Below are 20263 nucleotides of genomic sequence, written 5' to 3'. Positions count from 1 at the left end.
AATATTTTGAACGTTCCTATGAATTTGCTGCCCTAATGCTTTCAAAATGTATATCCTAATGCGCCAGCTGCCTAACAGATTCTTTGTCATGCTTTGAATGTTTGTTAGATAATGATGGTGATTGTAATATATTTTTTCTTGCAGATTATAACCAGGAGAATTTCAAATCCCTATCTGGAAAATCCTCCAGGCAAGGTAATTTTTTTAAAACCTCATTTAGCAACTCTTTCATGCCGTCATTCTTTTGAGATACTTATTTCATTAATGCTGCCTTGAAGCTAGGTACATTTGTTCATCTTCGAGTTTGTAACAGCTAATGTGGGTTACAGCTTTCTAATGTAAATAGATTTTAATATCGCTGATAAGGAATCCCTTATCCAAATACGAAAAGCTTGGTGAAATCATGCTTGTACTTGTCAGATGCGTTCTGTAACTTTTATGTAGTGCTAATGCTATAACCTTGTATGCTTGCATAATTTATTGTTTGTCCAATTTGTCTTTTCTTTTAGATTTATGGAGAGGGTGCCTCATGTGCTGGGAGAGCTCTCAGAAATGTTTTCATTCTACAAGCTTCTGATCTGATGAAAGACAGAATGTCTCTGATGGGACTTTGCAGGTAGCCATGTTTGCCTTAGTTTAACAAAACAGTTTTCTCCTTACTATTTCTCACTCCCTTGCATTTGCAGCACTGGACTGGCTACCATACGTTACCTGCATTGGCATATATCTTCCTGGGGCAAGGAGAAGCAAACTGTCCCTCCTTATCCTAGAATGTTCTTTGTATACCAGGATCCTATTACTAATGACAATGCACTTGGATGTGATCAAAGCTGACGGTTTTGATTATTAATTTTATTCCCATTTTGTGTTGTGTTGCTTTTGTGTGCTATTCCTGAGAATATTTTGTTAGTAACCTGTGCTCTGGTTTAACAAACTTTGTTGGATCTAATATAATGCATGTATGCGTTGCCAAATAACAAGTGCATCATGTTTGAGTTTCTCTTCTCTGGTAACTAGGGAGGGAATCTACAAAGGATGGAGATTGTTTTCATGACCCTGTCATAAGAATCTGCCCTCAGGGAGGCAGTGTAGCAGTGCTTCTGACTTGAGCAATGTTTCTTACCTTTTGATTGAAATGCAATCAATAAAAAAATAATCTTTTATTTATAGCATTTGGTATATGTTCTTTGTAGAGTAACTCCCAGACTACTTGAGAACAAATTGATTAGCTAACCAAACATATAGCAAAACTGGTTTTCTTGTTTTTATAACAAATAATTGAAAGGATCTTTAAAAAATGCAATTTTTTTTGTAAATTACCATCTTTAAAAAATGCATGCAGATTTATTATTCTGCCAAACTGAAAAATGGTGACGATGTCTGCCAATTCTTTCCTGAAAGGATGAAATTTGCTCACATTTTAAATATAGGAGTTGGTTTGTTGATTGTGCAAAGATCTCATACATGTGCCTGATGTTGAAATGTGTTGCCTCTCTGTTGCCCACGTAATATCCCACGTTAATGGTATAGCAGACTTCAAGGTTGGGAGAAGATGAAATAATTCTCAAGTGACTTCTAGGGAAGTTACATTATCTGTGTAGGGAAGCTAGTAGAAGTTTAGCCTGAGGGGGATGACTAGTTGCATCTTGAGATAAGAAGGAAGAATCTTCTGGAGCAGGAGAAATTGTTTGTAGGATGAAATGCAAGTTGTTGAATGATGTGGTTCATTTTGTACTTCAGGACTGGGGAACTTGTAGCCCTCCAGATGCTGTTGGGCTCCGATTCCCATCAGCCCCAAACATGATGGCCAGTTGTCAGGAATGATGGAAGTTGTAGTCTAAAATTATCTGGAAGGCATGAGGTCCCCCATTCCTATGGTACTTGGAATACCAGCATCAGATTTAATGGGATTTGCTGGAAAAGTTGCTCCTTCCTTCATAAGTGGCCTGTGCAGCACAGCGTGCCGTTTCATCAGCTATGGATGGCAACTAAGGAGACCCATCCTTGACAAATTGGGCACTTCCAGACAGTTGCTGCTTTTTGGTGACATACAGTCATACCTTGAATCCCGAATGCCTTGCGAGTTGAATGTTTTGCCTCCTGAATGCCACAAACCCGGAAGTGAATGTTCTGGTTTGTGAGTGTTCTTTGGAACCCGAAAGTCTGCAGCTTCCCGCGACTTCCAATTGGCTGCAGGAACCTATACATTTGGTTACAGCAAACATAAGAGTAAAAACAAGTGGACAACATGAAATTTCCCCAAAATATACGCTCAATAACACACGAACAAATAAAGCAATCGGGGAATTATCATCAAAGTAATCAACTAGCCAAGCATAAAGAAAAGCATAAAGAAAAGAGAGGAAATCAAATCGCTCAATCTTACAAATATCACTACATAAATCCATAATTCTTTTTGCTTGTTTAGGAGAAGTTGCATTGGATCTGAACTCGTAGACTGGCTTTTAAAGCGCTGTCCTTTCATAAAGAGCAGATCTACAGCAGCTGGTATCTGGCAGCTCCTACTGAATATGAGAATTGTGTTATCAGGTCAGTTTTATGAAAGCAAGTCTAACCTGTTTTACGAAGGTATTCAATTTCCCTTCCTGTCCTCATCTTTCCCTGGGCATTAGATTTATTATGTTTACAAAGGGGGAGAGAAAAATACAGATATCTGTTGTTCTGTTGGACTCCCTCTGTGCTGCTTTGGTATATATTTCACATGCGATCTTTCATATCCTGAATAATTATGATGAGATATTTACTAGATATTTTTGCCCAGGGACATACTTGTCAACTTTCAGAATGTACATTCTTTTCTCTCCCCTACTCCCTCCCTCCTTTTACCTTCATACTTTCCTTATCCTTTTGCTAAATACTGTGCAGCTGAGTAAACAATACAGTAGTTCACCATATGATTATGGTGGAGCCTTTTTAGTATATTGAAAGGAACCTTTGACTGAAGAATTGCAAATTCTGTCCCTGTTTCCCCTGTATTACATTTTAGATAGCAAGCTCTGCATAACATGGAGTTTACATCTTGTACTCCATAAAGTGTATGCACACTGATGACCCTATATTTTATAAATAAATGAACTCTTGAAGGATGGCTTTGAATAAGGAGTACTCTTTACCTTGGCAGCTTTTCTTCTGTTGCTGTATCCAGGCTCACAATCATTTATCCACATTCAGGCCACTGCCAAGTCTTCTGCCTCCTTAACAAGAGATGACTCCCTTTCTCCATTTATTGCTGAACCACCTAGTCACCTCTCATCTAGACTGTTGTGGTTCTTTACATGTTGGGGCTCCATTAAGCCATGTCTCATGTCTTTGGGAATTTCAAAATTCCCTGTGTAATGTAATTTTTCTTTTCCATGGCTGGGATTGTGTCTGCTCCATTCTTTCAAGCTTCATGTCGCTTCTGCATCAGTTTTTATTTACCCTTCTCTTACTTTGAAGGGATTCTGTGTCATTGCCACTGACTATAACTTGATTTGTACATGGCCTTTGCAGTATGGTAGCTGCTTAAAAAAGCAATTTGTGAAGATTATTCCAACTTCAAGCTGTCTGTGTAAAGCACCTCCTCACACACTTCCAGCCATGCTAAAGCAATCCCTGTTTTGGGTAATTGCTTTTGTTAGCATGCTTGATATTGCAGGAGAAGCTGCTTCACATGACTTCATGTTGGGTTTTTTATGTTGCTTAAAATGTTGAAATGGTATCTGTATATAGCCCAGTGTATAGCCCAGTTCACAGTGTGTTTTCCACATGATCTGTATTCAAAACGTATCTTATATGGTTGGTCTGTACGTGTGAAATAGCCCTTCGTTGTCAACTGAAGCTAAATTACTGGATTATTTTCCAATGCTTGCTTAGCAGTTACTTCAAGTTTTTGTTTTTGTGGCAAGCTGATAGAAAGCACTTTCTAAGAGTAATAGAATTATCCCCCCTCTTTTTACACAGTGGATAAACAGATTTATTTTCAAGACAAGTACGTTTTCTACCAGTTCTCAGCTGATGAGTGTACATATCTTTTCTGTGAATATGAAAGAGATGATGGATGGAAAAATGGTGTGAAACTCTTATTGCAGCTAGTGCCTGTTATTCCTCCAAGGATTAATACCTGTAATCTGTAAGTATATTCTCCGTGCAATTCTTACTGAAAGTTCTGCAGATGACTGGGTTATATCTGTTAAATAATCTACCAGTCTTCCCTTCTACTTTATGCATATTATCACAGAGGCTGTTGCTTGTGAAAACTTCTACCATAATCTTCCTACTTACATTGTATAAACTGTGTGGCTGCTTGGTTTGTGTTACCTAAATCAGCCTATAGCTGGTCCTGTATTATTTATAGGAAGAACTCTTATGGGAAAGAAGTCTTGCAGCAGGCTAGCCACATTTTATTGAATGATTTTAAGTAAGTTTGAGTTACTATAGTAACTTGTATCTCAGTGGTTCCCAAACTGTGGTACATGGAGCTCAGTGGTTCACAAGCTTCATTCAGGTGGTCCACGAAGAAGTCCACATTAAATATTCATATCTGTTTTTAATTGTATTTTTATTGCTTTTTATTTCTCATATTGTATATTTATTGTATTACAATTTGAATTCTGTCTATTAAGAAATTAAAGAAGCAATAAAAATACAATTAAAGATAATATAGCATTGCAATTGCTACAGCAGGCAGCAAAATCATTTAGTGGTCCACCAAGACCTTCAGCAATTTTCAAGCAATCCGGGGGGCGGGGGTGTGAGTTTGGGAACCAGTGTCATAGAGGGTCTAAGGTCAGGTAGAAAGGAAGTGGACAGGCAAGGGTGCTGTCTCTGCATAAGGGAGGCATAGGGCTGATGGGTCTCCTTGCTGTAAGTGTTCCTGTGCACTTATGAGATAAGGGACGCGGGTGGCACTGTGGTTTAAACCACAGAGCCTAGGACTTGCTGCTCAGAAGGTCGGCGGTTCGAATCCCCGCGACGGGGTGAGCTCCCGTTGCTCAGTCCCTGCTCCTGCTAACCTAGCAGCAGTTCGAAAGCACGTCAAAGTGCAAGTAGATAAATAGGTACTGCTCCGGCGGGAAGGTAAACGGCGTTTCCGTGCGCTGCTCTGGTTTGCCAAAAGCGGCTTAGTCATGCCGGCCACATGACCCAGAAGCTGTACACCAGCTCCCTCGGCCAATAAAGCGAGATGAGCGCCGCAACCCCAGAGTCGGTCACGACTGGACCTAATGGTCAGGGGTCCCTTTACCTTTACCTCACACTTATGAGATACGTAAGCCAGAGGCCTCCTCCAGTGTAGACCTGGAAGTCACGAGGCATCAAAGAAAGGATGTGAATTTCATGAACTGATTTGAATCAACTAGCCAAATTCACAACAGAAAGAGAGGGTGCCAAGGGCAAGCTGGGGTTAGGCTGGGTCCCACTTACTCTAGTTAGGTTTTCTCCGTAGTTCATGAGAAGCTGCCATGATGAAGACAAGTCCTGCTTCAGCTCAGACCTCCTTCTGCCCCTCATTTGATTACAGATAACTGGGTGGTGTCTTGCCACCCTTTGATTGACCTTAAAATGTAAGAGTTTAATTTCTTTGGGTGCCATTCCTGAAGCAGGGCTGCAGTTCAGCCTCTGTATATGTCACTGTGAATTATTGTACTAGATTATTGTACCCTTTGGCTTCTACAGTGGCATTTCTTCTTAACTTGGGCATGTTTGAATAAATAAAAGCATTTAGAGGAAGACAAATTGATGGGACACTTCAGTTATAGCATGACATGTCTTATTTTAGTCCACACACCTCACTTCCCTGTTTGTTTTTAAGCACATCCTTTAACTTAAGGTCTAATTCAGCTTTTCCAAGGTGGTGTTCCCAAAATGTTAAAGGCTCCTATCAACCTCAACCAACATTCCTAATGGCCAGGGATGATGGATGTTGTAGTTCACATTATCTGGAGGGCACCAGGCAAATCAGAACAGTCCTTTACAAACCTTTCCTTTTTTTATTTTTAAAAAAATATTTTTGTTTTAACAGGAGCAATAGAAAAATAGAAGACACAACTGAGACCAATGCTGAAATTCTTGCCCGTCTCACTTCTGCGGTGAGTCTTTCGACAAGCTTTTCTTTACTGTATTGAAAAGTGATATGTTTGTGACCGACTGTGGTCTCAAGGAACTGTAATGCTCACATCATGGTTCTAATCTCTTGTGCATAATTTTAATGGCAATAGATTAAAACTGTAATATAATTGTATTTTGGCCTTCAACTGAAAGATTCTCAGGGTGGCTGAAAATTAAAACAGTTACTTTTTTAAAAAACAAACCATCGGTATTAAAATATAGGTCAGTAGAGCATTAAAACAAAGGCAGTTTAAAAATATAACACCTTATAGGTGTTAGGTGTGGGAAGGAGGGGAATGTAGACATACTGGGATTTGGGGCCGTTTTTTGTTGATTCTTCCACACAACAGGCACTAAGAAATTGACCACAAGGCTCCCAGTTGAGGGCCTCCTAGCTGATTCTGACAATGGGTGTAGCAGTGCCATTGTAGGCAACTCCCATTTTTCACATGTCCGATTCATGTATGACCACGCATGCGCGTGCCAGGTTCAGCACCAGAAGAGGATGGAACAGGGACAAGCAGGCTTATGCACGCTCTGCCAATGCGTGCGATGACTCAGAATATAACCCCCACGTATATAGGGGGTTGCCTATATTTAATGCAAGGCAAAATAGTTGAACTATCTGAGCAAATAGTTTTATTGGAATTGTTGGGAGTCTAAACCCCATACAAAAATTCCACAAAGTGAACAAAGGCCTGCCTTTATCAGTGTTGAAATGCGTGCAGAAGGATTATTTGCCAATTCAGAGTGTAACAATAATCGACACATAAAATACTAATGTGAATTTTAGCCACATGAACTGAAGCCAAGGCTAGTGAAGAACTAATTATGCCTGAGTGTGTAATACTGCTTTTCCTGTCACTTGGCAGGATGCTTTTTAGAACCAATGAGGTATGTTTTCTTGTATCTCCCCCTGCTCAATTCCCACAAGGGTTCAGTATCTGTAACTGAGCTTTTAGAAGGTATATTTTCTCAGAATTAATAGTACAAGCTTCTTTTTCTCGAGTCCGGCTAGAACCTGTTGGTAAAAGGAAACAGATACTTGTTTGAAACAATGGAAGGGCGAGGGACTTCTTGAGCGATAATAGCTGTGTGGAATGGTGCCAAGTTGGTCAAGTTGCAGGAAACAACAGCAAAGCATTTGCTTTTGTGTCAGAAACATAATATATTAATTATTATAAATTACATTTACTGCTTTGTCTTTCCACCTGATGAGAAATCCCTCCTAATGTGGCATAGTATGTAATAAAGTGTAATACAGTGGTACCTCTGGTTACGTACTTAATTCGTTCCGGAGGTCCATTCTTAACCTGAAGCACCACTTTAGCTTATGTTCCGGCTGCTGCCGCGCCGCCGGAACCCGATTTCTGTTCTCATCCTGAAGCAAAGTTCTTAACCTGAAGCACTATTTCTGGGTTAGCGGAGTCTGTAACCTGAAGCATATGTAACCTGAAGCGTATGTAACCTGAGGTACCACTGTTCATGTGAAACATAAAAGAATGAATATTAGATATGTGGGCTGCATTTGAAAATAGTACAAAAACTTGAGGGTCAAGGAGGTGGGTTGCTGTCGTCTATAGAAATGCAACCTCTCTCTCTCCACTTCTCTGTCTAGTTGAGTGGGGATCTAGTGTGTGTGTTTCTGGTGTAGGGCAGTTGGGATAAATTAGGGATTCTACTGGTTTACCACTTGCCTTGCTGCCCAGCAGTTTCCCTGCCTGAGTTGATGCAATTTTTCAATTGACTTGCCTAAAATCCAGGACAAAGCACTGTCTTTCAGAAATCCCCTCTCCCCAGACGTCAATTCCACCTTTGAAATTCCCTTTGAAATGTATCTGTGTGGGGGCTTGTTGTCTATTTGTATGGTTGCAAGTTGTTTTGGGTTTCCCTGGGCAAGATAAAGCGACTGACAGATTTAATAAATAAAATAGAAGCATGGAAAAATAGAAAAACCCAAGAACAGGAAGGAACACAAACATTTAACTCTATTGTATGTTATTTGGCTTTCTTGGAAGATTTGGTACACACATGCACAACCTTTGAGAGGCAAAGCAGCAAAAGATTTGAGCAAGTGTCTTAACATCAGGATGCAAATATTAACCCATCATCCTTACTAGTCTAAGATATCCATACACACACACACCCATCTCTAATATTATTTAGGAGCCTCAAAATGAACTAATTTTTAAAGCTGGCAAAATATGTGGAAAGCATAATGAGAAAGAATTAGTCTTGCACTCTGTTAGAACAAAAACTAAATTTTCCCCAAAGTTCGCAGGATATTGAATATACAAGGGCATTCTCCACTTCAGGTTTTAAATCTGCAGAAAGCCTTAATTTGTGCTTTTTTAATGTAAATCTTTCCTGGCCTAAAAATGATTTTATTTTTTTTACTGTTCCTTTTCAAAGAGAGATCCGTGGGTTCCATAAAGTAATAATTAAATTTGGGTGATTACAACCTTTATGAAAGCTGCTTCGGTTTTACTGGTCGACACAGTGTCAATCTCTTGACATTTAATGTTCAGTAAGTTTTGGGCTGCATATGCAGGAAAGGTCCTGAACATACTAATTGCATAAATTGATTGAATGATTCCTTGTGAATCTGACAGTAGTCTCAGATGGTATCTCCACGATGACTGAACTACAGTATTTATCTTTTCCATGGCCATGTCATCTCTAATCTTGTAACCATGATATCTGACCTTTTCCCTCATGATGATCCATCTGGGTTTCAACTGTGTAGACTTTAAATTATTAAAAGGATTATTAAGGGGATATCAAAAATGATTAATATGAATATGAACTCTTGCTGATATATGGAAGTGCTGGGTGCTTGGAGCAATCTCAAGCTAATGCTAATGGGCAAATTCCATTTCCAATATTGAAAGTTAAAGGAATTCTTGGGGATGCCTCAGAATCCTTTTTATGAGGCTTTGTGCTGTTCTCGTTTTACTTGTTAATTTTTCCACATATGCCAAATATCGGACTTTATGGCAGTTTTGGGGAACTTTGGTCCTCCAGATGGTGCTGAACTAAAACTCCCATCATCCTTATTCTTTGGTCACACATGCTGGGCATGATGGGAGTTGTTGTTCAGCAACATCTGGAGGATCAAGAGTTCCTCACCTTTGCTTTATGGTACCAGTATTAATAATTAACATTTATTTATATAGCACCATTAATGTATGTGACTCTGTGCACAATTAAAAGAATAAATTCTTCACCAAAGGGTATACAATCTGAAACAACAAATATGAACAGTATAATAAAAATCAGTAGTCTAATATGCACAATACACAGCCTGTTATACCTAGTGAATAAAACTAGGTAGCCGGACCAAAACAACTCAGGGGAAAACAATGTTTTAAATAGAGATTTGAGCATATGAAGTGAGGAGGCAGCCCACAAATGTTCTGGAAGATGATTCCAAGCATATGGAGTAGCAAGAGAAAAAGGATGGAGACACAATAAACGCTTGGATAAATAAGAAGCACAGAATTCGAAGAACAAAGAGAGTGACTAGATGTACATTGGGACACTAAGGCTGAGAGATAGGAAAGAGGCTAACCATGAAGACTTTAAAAGTAAAGACAAGAGGTTTATAAAATATTTGAGTTAACTGGCAGCCAATGAAGTGGCTGTAGAAGAAGAGAAACCTAATCTGATTGTTGCACCAAGAAAATAATATTCCCTGCAGCAGTCAATGGTTGTTCCCTTGAGGTCTTTCCAAAGTTCAGCTATTGTTAACCTCACAGTCATTAAAAGGTGGCCAATAGAAATCTTGCTAGTGGTATCCCTGTTGTTATTCAAAAAGAGATTAAGGAGTGTCAGTTGCAGTGATGTGTTATCTTTTGAACTTCATCAAAAAGAGCAACCCAAAAGGATTGAGTCTGTGGACAGGACCACCAGATATGGCATTATGTACCCTTATCCCACCCTCATAATAAGGGATAAGCTGACAGTCATGTTCCAAAGGCAGTGATGCATACTTGGTAAATTTTTAAAAAAACTTCTTTTGGTGAAATTAAGTATGTGCACAAAACCTTTCTCACTTGATAGGCAATTATTTCTACGTGCTTATGTGGCTCCCGAAATTAGTATTTCTTTTTTGAAATATGGGATCCAATCTCATGCTTTCCCAGTATTTCCTACATTGGCCATAATGGTCACAGCAATAGCTGTTTGCCAGGAAAGAAGACTGCTTGGATATTAATCTTTGCATTATAACAAAGCACCACGCATGTGAATAGATTCATTGGCTGTATGCTGCTGCTGATAATAATAATTTCAGGACATTCAGTGATGTTTGTGGTGTTGTAGAAGCAATCTTTTACCTTTATTGTAGAAAAGGAACATCTCATGACATAAATATTGGGTGGTAACCAATGAAGTGCTTCCTCTAGCACAAGGATTTTTGATTGTGCAACAGAACTTCTCCATCTCTCCATGCGTGCCCTGTGTGCCTTCCCTCCCCCCTCCCAAATCTACCTCAGTGGTTTGGGAGAACCCCCAGAACAGATTTAGGGAGCCTGTAGGAAGAGGATAAGTTTTGTTGTTTAGCCAGAAGTGCTAACAGAAGCACTTCGTTGGAAACCACCCATTGTGTTCTATAAACACCCAGTGCTGATCCATTAAGCTGCATGGGAGAGGAGATGATGGCACTGATGAAACGAACAATTGCAAATTGTTTTCCTCTTGTGTAGCTATCTTTGCTTATGCCAGTTGTGTTAATGTGGTTGCTAATTGCTGAACTGAATCAAATATATTTTTTATGAGCATACTGCCACTTAGGAAATAGCACTATCCTATCTGAGTTCATTCAGAAGCATGAACAATTTTCAGCGGCTCTTTCTTTTGGACAACTGTTCTGAGGATTGTAGCCTAACTCTATGAGATCCAGATTGCTAGAGTAGATGGTTTGCTCTGTGTATGTAACAACTTCCTGCTTATGGGCACGACTGTAACACTTTGTCTTTTTGGTGTGTTAGGTGCAGAGAGAATTGGCGGCTGTTCTTGCTATTAAGGCAAGAAAATCAGGTGAGTGTATCCAGATTTGGATTTTGCATTTTCAAACCATATTAAAAGAAAGAAATATAGTATAAAGCTTATTTAATGTGACAAGAACTGCTTGACATTTTCTTCTGTTTTCCTTCTTTCCTACTCTTCAGTGAACTTGATGAGCTATTTTAATAATTGATCCACTAGTCTAAGCTGTTTGTAACAGTTTCTCCTACAAGTCAAGTGTTCTTTTTGCTTATCTTTTTATATTTTGTAAATTAATGCTTATATATCCATTGCCTTCAGTTGAAACGTATAAATTCAGATTTTGAAGATTTTATTTTGTCACCCCCCGTGCATAAGAGTTATGTTTTGCAATGGCACCATATGACTTTTTCCTTTTTGAAAAAAAAATCTTTCTTGCTAAATATAATACATGAGTTAAATCACAAGGCTTGCCAAGGTTGCATGAACCTGTTCTTTTTAAAGCTGAGCCCATCATAGTTCGGTTTAGGCATGAACATGATGTGTGGACTTTGAGAAATATACAAAAGGGATATACCTTAATATATTTCCTCTCCTCCCCCCCCTCCTTTACCTTCTGTTAATATTACTTGTATGTATGGATATGCTCGTACCCCTTCCAATCTGCGCCTCATCCCGAGGGACGAGGGTAGGGTGAGCAAGGATTACTCACCTCCGTCACTGGTGCTGTGCAATGCCAGGTCTATAGGCAACAAAACCGCCACCCTGCGAGATTTCTTTATCTCGCAGGGGGTCGACCTGGCTTGTGTGACGGAGACCTGGGTGCACGAAGGGGCAACAGTTACCTTACGAGAGATGGTGCCCCCGGGTTTCTCTGTCCTCCACCAGTCGTGGACTGTGGGCCGGGGGGGAGGGGTGGCATTATTAATCCGGGAAGATTGTCCTTTCAGGGCTCTACCATTGCCATCGATCCCCGGCATTGAATGTGTTGGCCTAGTGTGGGGCTCCGAGGAGAGCTTGGCTGTCTGGCTGGTGTACCGGCCACCTAGCGCACCAGCAGCCACCCTGTCAGGCCTATTGGAGGCGGTGGCTGGCTGGGCCTTGGAGTTCCCTAACCTATTGGTATTGGGGGACTTCAACATCCATGCTGGTGCCACTTCCTCCTCACAGGCTCTGGACCTGGTGTCTTCCATGGCGACACTAGGGCTCTCCCAGTTTGTTTCGGGCCACACACATCAAGCAGGCCACACGCTGGATTTGATCTTTGGCGTAGGTATAGATGTGATCATGTCTCCTTTGATGAAGGTGCCATGGTCTGATCACTACGCTCTGAAAGCCAGGATTGACTTTCCACCCCCACCCTGCTTAGGTGGCGAGCCGATTTGGGCTCGCCCGCAGAGGCTGATGGACCCTGATAGATTCCGCCAAACCTTGCGGGACCTTGCTCCCCCTGGCGACTCATTGACTGAGCTTGTTGAGGGCTGGAATATCCAGCTCCTGGCAGCCATCGATGAGATCGCACCTAAGCGCCCTCTGCGACCCCGCAGAAACCGGGCTCCCTGGTTTACCGAGGAGCTCCGGAAAATGAAGCGGGACCTCAGACGGCTAGAGCGAGTATGGCGGGGTGCCCGTGACGGAGCCTCAAGAACATAAGATAGGGCTTTTATGAAAACCTACGAGATGGCGGTGAAGGCTGCTAAGAAGTCTTACTTCTCGGCCTCCATTGCATCCGCTAGCTCTCGCCCGGTGCAATTATTTAGTATAATCAGGTCTTTAACGTCCCTTGAGGGACAGCCAAATTTAAATAACAATTTGACACACAGCTGTGAGGCATTTGCGAGCTTTTTTGGGGAAAGGTCTTGTTGCTCTGCCATGACCTCCCTGCCAATTTTGATACAATAAAGGAACTGGAGGCCCCTCGACTGTCCTCGGGTCCAGTATTGGACCACTTTGACCGGATATTCCCAGCCAATGTGGACAGACTCCTCCGAGCTGGAAAGCCCACCACCTGTCCTCTTGCCCTGTGCCCGTCTTGGCTGATTAGAGTGTGTCCAGACGAGGTGCGGGCCCTCCTGGGGGATATCATCAATTTGTCCCTTGGCACGGGGACATTCCCAGGGGAACTGAAGGAGGCAGTGGTGCGCCCGCTCTTAAAGAAACATCATTAGATCCCTTAGATCTATCCAATTACCGCCCGGTTTCGAATCTTCCGTTCCTGGGTAAGGTGATTGAGAGAGCGGTCGCTGAACAGCTTGGTGGGTTTCTGGATGAAACATTGGCTCTGGATCCATTCCAGTCCGTCTTCCGCGCTGGTCATGGGACCGAGACGGCTCTGGTTGCCCTAACAGATGATCTTCGTAGACAGCTGGATCAAGGCGGGTCGGGGCTGCTGATTCTTCTAGATCTGTCAGCAGCTTTCGACATGGTCGACCACGAACTTCTGGACCACCGCCTTGCCGACGTGGGGATCCAGGGCACAGTCCTTCAATGGCTGCGCTCGTTTCTCTCTGGTCGGAGACAGAGGGTGGCGCTTGGGGGGGAATTGTCATCGCGCCACTCCTTGGTGTGTGGAATACCTCAGGGTGTGATACTCTCCCTGATGCTTTTCAACATCTTTATGTGCCCCCTCGCCCAGCTTGTCCAGAGTTTTGGGCTGGGTTGCCATCAGTATGCCGATGACATCCAACTCTATCTGTTGATGGATGGCCATCCTGACTCGGCCCCAGACACACTGACCAGATGTTTGGAAGCTGTGGCTAGATGGTTACATGGGAGCCGGTTGAAGCTAAATCCTTCGAAGACAGAGGTCCTGTGGCTGGGACGGGACGATATGGGATTGGGGGGGCAACTCCCATCTCTTGCGGGGGCGCAATTAGTGCCAGCACCGTCCGTTAAGAGTTTGGGTGTAATCTTCGACACCTCCCTTTCCATGGAGGCGCAGATTTCAGCTATAACAAAGGCAGCATTTTTCCATCTCCGCCAAGCTAAGCAGTTGGCTCCTTACCTCTCTCACCCTGACCTAGCCACTGTGATCCACGCGACGGTCACCTCCAGACTGGATTATTGTAACTCGCTCTACGTGGGGCTGCCCTTGAGACTGACCCAGAAACTCCAGCGGGTGCAGAATGCTGCAGTGAGACTCCTTATGGGGTCTTTGCTGCGAGATCACATTCACCCGGTGCTATACCAGCTGCACTGGCTCCCGGTGGAGTACAGGATCAGGTTTAAGGTGCTGGTTTTAACCTTTAAAGCCCTATACGGCCTAGGGCCCTCGTACCTACGGGACCGCCTCTCCTGGTATGCCCCACAGAGAAACTTACGGTCCTCAAATAAAAACATCTTGAAGGTCCCAGGCCACAGAGAGGTTAGGCTGGCCTCAACTAGAGCCAGGGCTTTTTCGGCTGTGGCTCCAATCTGGTGGAACACTCTGTCACAAGAGACTAGGGCCCTGCGGGACTTGACATCTTTCCGCAGGGCCTGCAAGACAGAGCTGTTCCGCCAGGCCTTTGGCCAGGGCACAGCCTGACTCCCTGCTTCGGCAATCTTCGCGGAGCTCTGGCCCAATGGTTGCCAGTGGCTTGAATTAATTAATTTTATAATGAATGATTTTAGAGTGTTGTTTGTGCTGTACTTTTGTACTGTTTTATTGTTGTTAGCCGCCCTGAGCCCGGCTTTGGCTGGGGAGGGCGGGATATAAATAAAATTTATTATTATTATTATTATTATTATTATTATTATTATTATTATTATTGCTGATACTCAACAAAGGCAAATGGGATACATGGAAAAACATAACTGCCTGATTTGTGACTACTCTCAGTTTGTTCCTAGTTTCAGGCATTTGTCAACATCAGTCATTTAATGTTGTGTCAGGTACAAAATGAGAGTTTCCAAAATGTGGATGTTGTGGACAATTAGTGAACAGCACCAATAACTGCTTGGGGTTTGGGTTGGTGGAGGAACTAGAATAGTATCATTGGCTGCCCCAATATCTGTGGAAGGGTGCATGAGATTCTTAGGGGTCTTGGCACTCAGCCAGGGTCTGTGTTCCTTTGGGGACAATGAGGCATGGTGGAGTTTACAGTGTCTTTGAAATATGACTTATTTACACATATTTACACGGAAGCTTTAAGTAAAGAGAGATTTCATAGCATTCTCACCTCAGGAGGGGCCCTGTCCTTCACCGCAGCCCAGCATTGGATTCCCAGGCACATCTGTGCCTCTCTCACAGCCTGCCAATATGGCTCTGGCCTTCACATCAACTCATCCAGTTTTCCTCCTTTTCCCACAACCCCTAAATTTCAAAAGGATACTGTTATGTACTGAACTTCTCACCCTGGGGAAAGGGGGATACCGTAGATAGTTATGCAAATGAAGGATCAAAAGTGACGTTCAGTGATTGGATAGTTTGTGTGCAAATGAAGGATCGAAGGTGACTTTCAGTGATTGGATAGTTTTAGAAAGTTGTTACAGTAACAAGGTACTGGAGCTCTATATAAGCAGGCTGACTGAGCCCTTCAGTTCAGTTCAGTTCAGTTCTGGCCTCAGAATAAAGAAGAGCTGTTTGAAGAATCGCTGTGTCGTCTGATATGTTCACCCACAACTTAACTGATACATTTTTTCCTATATATGGCATCATGCCCCCATCACCTGCAGAGCCTTCCTGGTTGATAGTTTCCATTGATTGCTTAATCATTTGCTCCCAACACCTTTTGTCATTCTTAATGACTTCTATCCCAGGTGAGGCCCTGGCCTGGAAAAAAGACTTAGCCTGTATTTCCCACTGTCCTGGTATCTTTCCGTCAATACTCCAGATTGACATTCACTAACTCTAGCAGTTATAAGTGCCCTTGCACCCCCAAACTCTGTTACCCCGGATCTGGAACAGTATTATTGCTAGTGGAATTAGATCTTAATTAGTGTAGTACAGTATTTTAGGTATTAGTCACACTGCAGTGCTGCTTTGAGTAGTTGAAGTGGCAAGTACAGTACTTGGAGGTTTGAATGTGCATGCAGGCTTTTTAAACCATTGAACTGAACACTTTACTTCATATTACAACATTTTTTCTTTTGAAGTAATGCATGTAAGGTGATTTCTGGACCAATCGTGACTGTAAAAGTTGATTTAAAAGTTAATAATTTTTAAAATAATAAATCAGGCAGGCATAATTATAGTACAGTTTTATCAACACACACTCTGATAATAGGAGCTGGTTTAATAGGGTGCTTTGATTACTTTTTTCAGTGTTGCAAAATTTGGGAGCTCTGTTGATGGATGTGACGTTCATATATGGAAAAGCATTAGCTTTTGAGTAAAGATTTGCAGCCAGATTATCTGGCAACAGTATTGCTGTTATTTTAAAGCTTTAAGCAAATTTTGCTGGTGTAGGATGTACACACTTGCAAGTAAGTGCCTACTGTGAACTGACTATGAAGGAAAATGTAATTAGAAATCCCAAAAGATCCATTCCACAATGCAGATGGCTGTGTATGAGAATCAGATGTGTCCTTGTTATAGTGGAGAATTCATGATTTGCTTCTTCAAAAAGTAAATAAGGTGGAAAGAACTGGATTATAGAAAAGCATAACCAGTAATAGTGTTTTCTGGGGTTGAACCAGGAGGATTGTGCCAAATAAATTAGGAACTTAAATGAGATTTGGACGTGATTCAAAAAATCCAAAGCAAAAACCCTACAGCAGCATATGAAAAGAAACCATCATGCGCTGGTAAGAAAAATAGTGTCAAGTTGTTGTCACAACAGGAACAGACTTGAGGAGAAGTATAGGTTATCAAAAATACAATTAATTCTTCTAAGACAGCAGAGAAGAGAAGAACTATCTTCTAAACAGGACAGTAATGGGGAAACTCCTTTTTCTATAGGATGCAGAAGAAACAGTATTGGGATTATAAAGATACCATGACAAAGTTCCAAAGAACCTCACAAGTAGTTTTATGTGCCCAGGAGACCTTTGGAATAATCGTGCTTGCTTGATGCCCATGTTACAAAGCCTGGGGAGTTTTCAGCAGCGGTTTGTGGTACATTGAAGGAAAGCAAGTTTCTTTAAAAAAGAAAATCCACAGGATTCTTTGTTGCTCCTGCTGTAACCCTTTCTTTGAATGAGGGGGATTGTTCTGTGAGTCAAATGTAGAAAACTAAAAGAGTTAATTTTAAAGTTCTTTATTAGGCTCTTATAAAGACAACTAGAGTGCATTGTTTTGCAGGTTGAAAAAGTGCATACCTTTCATACACTATTAAGCTGACACTACAGTATTAGATGAATACACATCTATTAAAGGGGGGGGGGATCTAAAGGAGCTAGAAACAGTGATGGCAAATATTTCCTAGACTTGGTGGCCATCCAAAAGTTTGTTCTTTCCAGGACCCCTGTCTCTCAACGGAGCAGGGTTGTGTTCTGACCTTGTGCTTAATCATGTGAGCAGATAAATAAATATGAGTCTCACGTGTCATACTATTTGTCTAGTGTGTTGCACAGTACACCTGGTGCACTGCCTAAACCTGAAGTATGTCTCTCCCTTCTCTAAAAATATGCAGTCATAAATTGGTAAAGGTAAAGGACCCCTGGACAGTTAAGTCCAGTCAAAAACGACTATGGGGTGCGGTGCCCATCTTGCTTCAGGTCAAGGGAGCAGGTGTTTGTCCACAGACAGTTTTCTGGGTCATGTGGCCAGCATAACTAAATCTCTTCTGGTGCAACGGAACACCATGATAGAAACGCTGTTTACCTTCCTGCCGCAGCAGTACCTATTTATCTACTTACACAAGCATGCTTTCAAACTGCTAGGTTGGCAGGAGCTGGGACAGAGCAACAGGAGCTCACCCTGTTGTGGGGATTCAAACCTCCAACGTTCTGATCGGCAGGTCCAAGAGGCTCAGTGGTTTAGACCACAGTGCCACCCGCCAGCATTTAAAAACTCAGTATAGAGAAGCCTAGGCGCAATGTTGTAACAATGTCTACTTATTTAGCTTCCCTTGTAATGGTATCTTAGGATATTTCTGACAGAAATATCTGTAATGTCATTTTTGCTGAAGATGCCAAAATGATATTGGAATATATGAAGAATTCCAAATCCCAAATTTGGTAGAATAAATTTAAATTCAACCACAGAGGGGCTGCTTACCTAACTTTATTCCTGTTTGTTCAGATTTCAAACTATGCCCACAAAATATGTAACTGGTAAATTCTTTAATATACTAACATAACAGGTGACGGTCATTGTATTTGTGGAGCAGGCCAGGTTGAATACATTGTCCACTACATTCGTTATTGCCCTTTATACAATTCACCTGGGAATAGATCCCCCTATTCATTCCAATATTCTTTAGAATGATGATTTCAAAATTAGATGGTAGCTTTACATGCGCTAGCAGCAAGAAAGTTACAAAGCCAGAAAAATATTTACTGCCAAGGAGATTTTTAAAATCTAAATTATTTTGGGAACTTTATAATTTTAAGTGTTCATAGTTTGCAGCTCTGAAAATGGATATGCTTTAACTTGTCTTGGTTTTTTTGTGATTTTATATATTAATGGCCACTGGGTACAAACAATTAAGAAAATGACGGGCAAATATCATTGATGATGGTTTCACATGTCATGTTATCATGAGACATGTTATCACTGACAATCACTTATATTTACATGTGGAACAATTAGGTTAACTGATGACATGGAGAAAAAAAACCTATTTCAGGAAATGGATTTAAAATAATAATAACTGGTACCCATTGTAGATTATAAGTCAGTGTACATAGCATTTTAATACTTGTTATTTAATGCAAGCATGCCTAGTTTCTGGTGCTTAAATTTGTGGCTTATCTCTCTTGCGGTCAATTTAGCTAGAGTAGAGAAAATGAACACTAATTAACTCCGTGTGTAATGCAATGTCAAACAGGCCACATTCTAAATTTTTAATTTTAATTGCAGATGGCTTTTTTAATGATAAGACTTTCTTCCTTGCTTAACATCCTGCTATAAGCTATCATCTGCTGCTTATTTCTAAACACTACCAAATACTCCCTTATATTTGCAGAGATGGGCTGGTAGAATCCTGTTTCCTATTTGGTATCTTAGAAACAGATCCTTCGGGACTGATTCTCTATCTGGAAACTAAACTAGCATAATGAGTAGCCTTCTCTGCAAATTCAATATTAGCTTTACACCTCAGGTTAAAAAAAAGTTAATGACCATTTGCACACCAGAGATAGGAATTTTCCTTGCATTTCATAAGGCTTCCAATTTTAAAAAATACAGAATTATGTTGGAGTAATGTATAGTTAGATTGATTTAAATTACACGCTATAATCATGAGGACACCCAAGAACACTTCAGCAAGAGGGGGGAAGTCTAGCATCAATGACACTTAAATTTGATACAGGCAGTTCTTGCCACAATGATCCCAATGGATAGGAGAGATACAGAAATGACAACCAGGATGTAAAAAATTGATATGCTTGCTTGGTGGGAGGAGGAGAAAGAGCTGCATATGTAGCAAGAGCTTTTGTTTTGTGTGCATATTTGCATTTGCTGCAGCGGATTCCACTATCAGAAACAATTTGCCTTTCAAACTAAAAACCTGTTATCTCTCGTGGCAGGAACTGTTGCTGCAAAAGCAACGTAAAAGTCCATTTTATATGGGTGTTTCCTATATAGGTAAAAGTAAAGGGACCCCTGACCATTAGGTCCAGTCGCGGACGACTCTGGGGTTGCGGTGCTCATCTCGCTTTATTGGCCGAGGGAGCCGGCGTACAGCTTCCGGGTCATGTGGCCAGCATGACTAAGCCACTTCTGGCAAACCAGAGCAGCACACGGAAATGCCATTTATCTTCCCGCCGGAGCGGTACCTATTTATCTACTTGCACTTTGACATGCTTCTGAACTGCTAGGTTGGCAGGAGCAGGGACCGAGCAATGGGAGACACCCGCTGTGGGTTAAACCACTAATATTGCTATATATAGAATCATAGAGTTGGAAGAGACCACAAGGGCCATCGAGTCCAACCCCCTGCCAAGCAGGAAACACCATCAGAGCACTCCTGACATGGTTGTCAAGCCTCTGCTTAATAGAATCATAGAAATGTATGATTACTAATGTATTACTAATTTGGATTCAGACCAGTATACCTTATTGAATCAATGGTGTATATATATT

At 41.5% G+C, this 20263-nt stretch overlaps 1 protein-coding gene across 1 annotated transcript in view; it reads left to right on the top strand.

Annotated features, from left to right (window-relative positions):
- RAPGEF5 (Rap guanine nucleotide exchange factor 5) overlaps positions 1–20263 on the top strand; it is a 130798-nt gene that overhangs the window by 18206 nt on the left and 92329 nt on the right. The window contains exons 2-7 of the mRNA XM_081834033.1: positions 145–195; positions 510–616; positions 2429–2550; positions 3964–4132; positions 6023–6089; positions 11100–11148. Coding sequence (XP_081690159.1) covers positions 145–195; positions 510–616; positions 2429–2550; positions 3964–4132; positions 6023–6089; positions 11100–11148 — 565 coding nt within the window. The remainder of the gene's footprint in view (positions 1–144; positions 196–509; positions 617–2428; positions 2551–3963; positions 4133–6022; positions 6090–11099; positions 11149–20263) is intronic.

This window comes from Podarcis erhardii (assembly GCF_964252035.2).
Source record: "Podarcis erhardii genome assembly, chromosome: 12".
Taxonomy (NCBI): Eukaryota; Metazoa; Chordata; class Lepidosauria; order Squamata; family Lacertidae; genus Podarcis; species Podarcis erhardii.
This window is presented reverse-complemented; position numbering and strand designations above follow the sequence as displayed.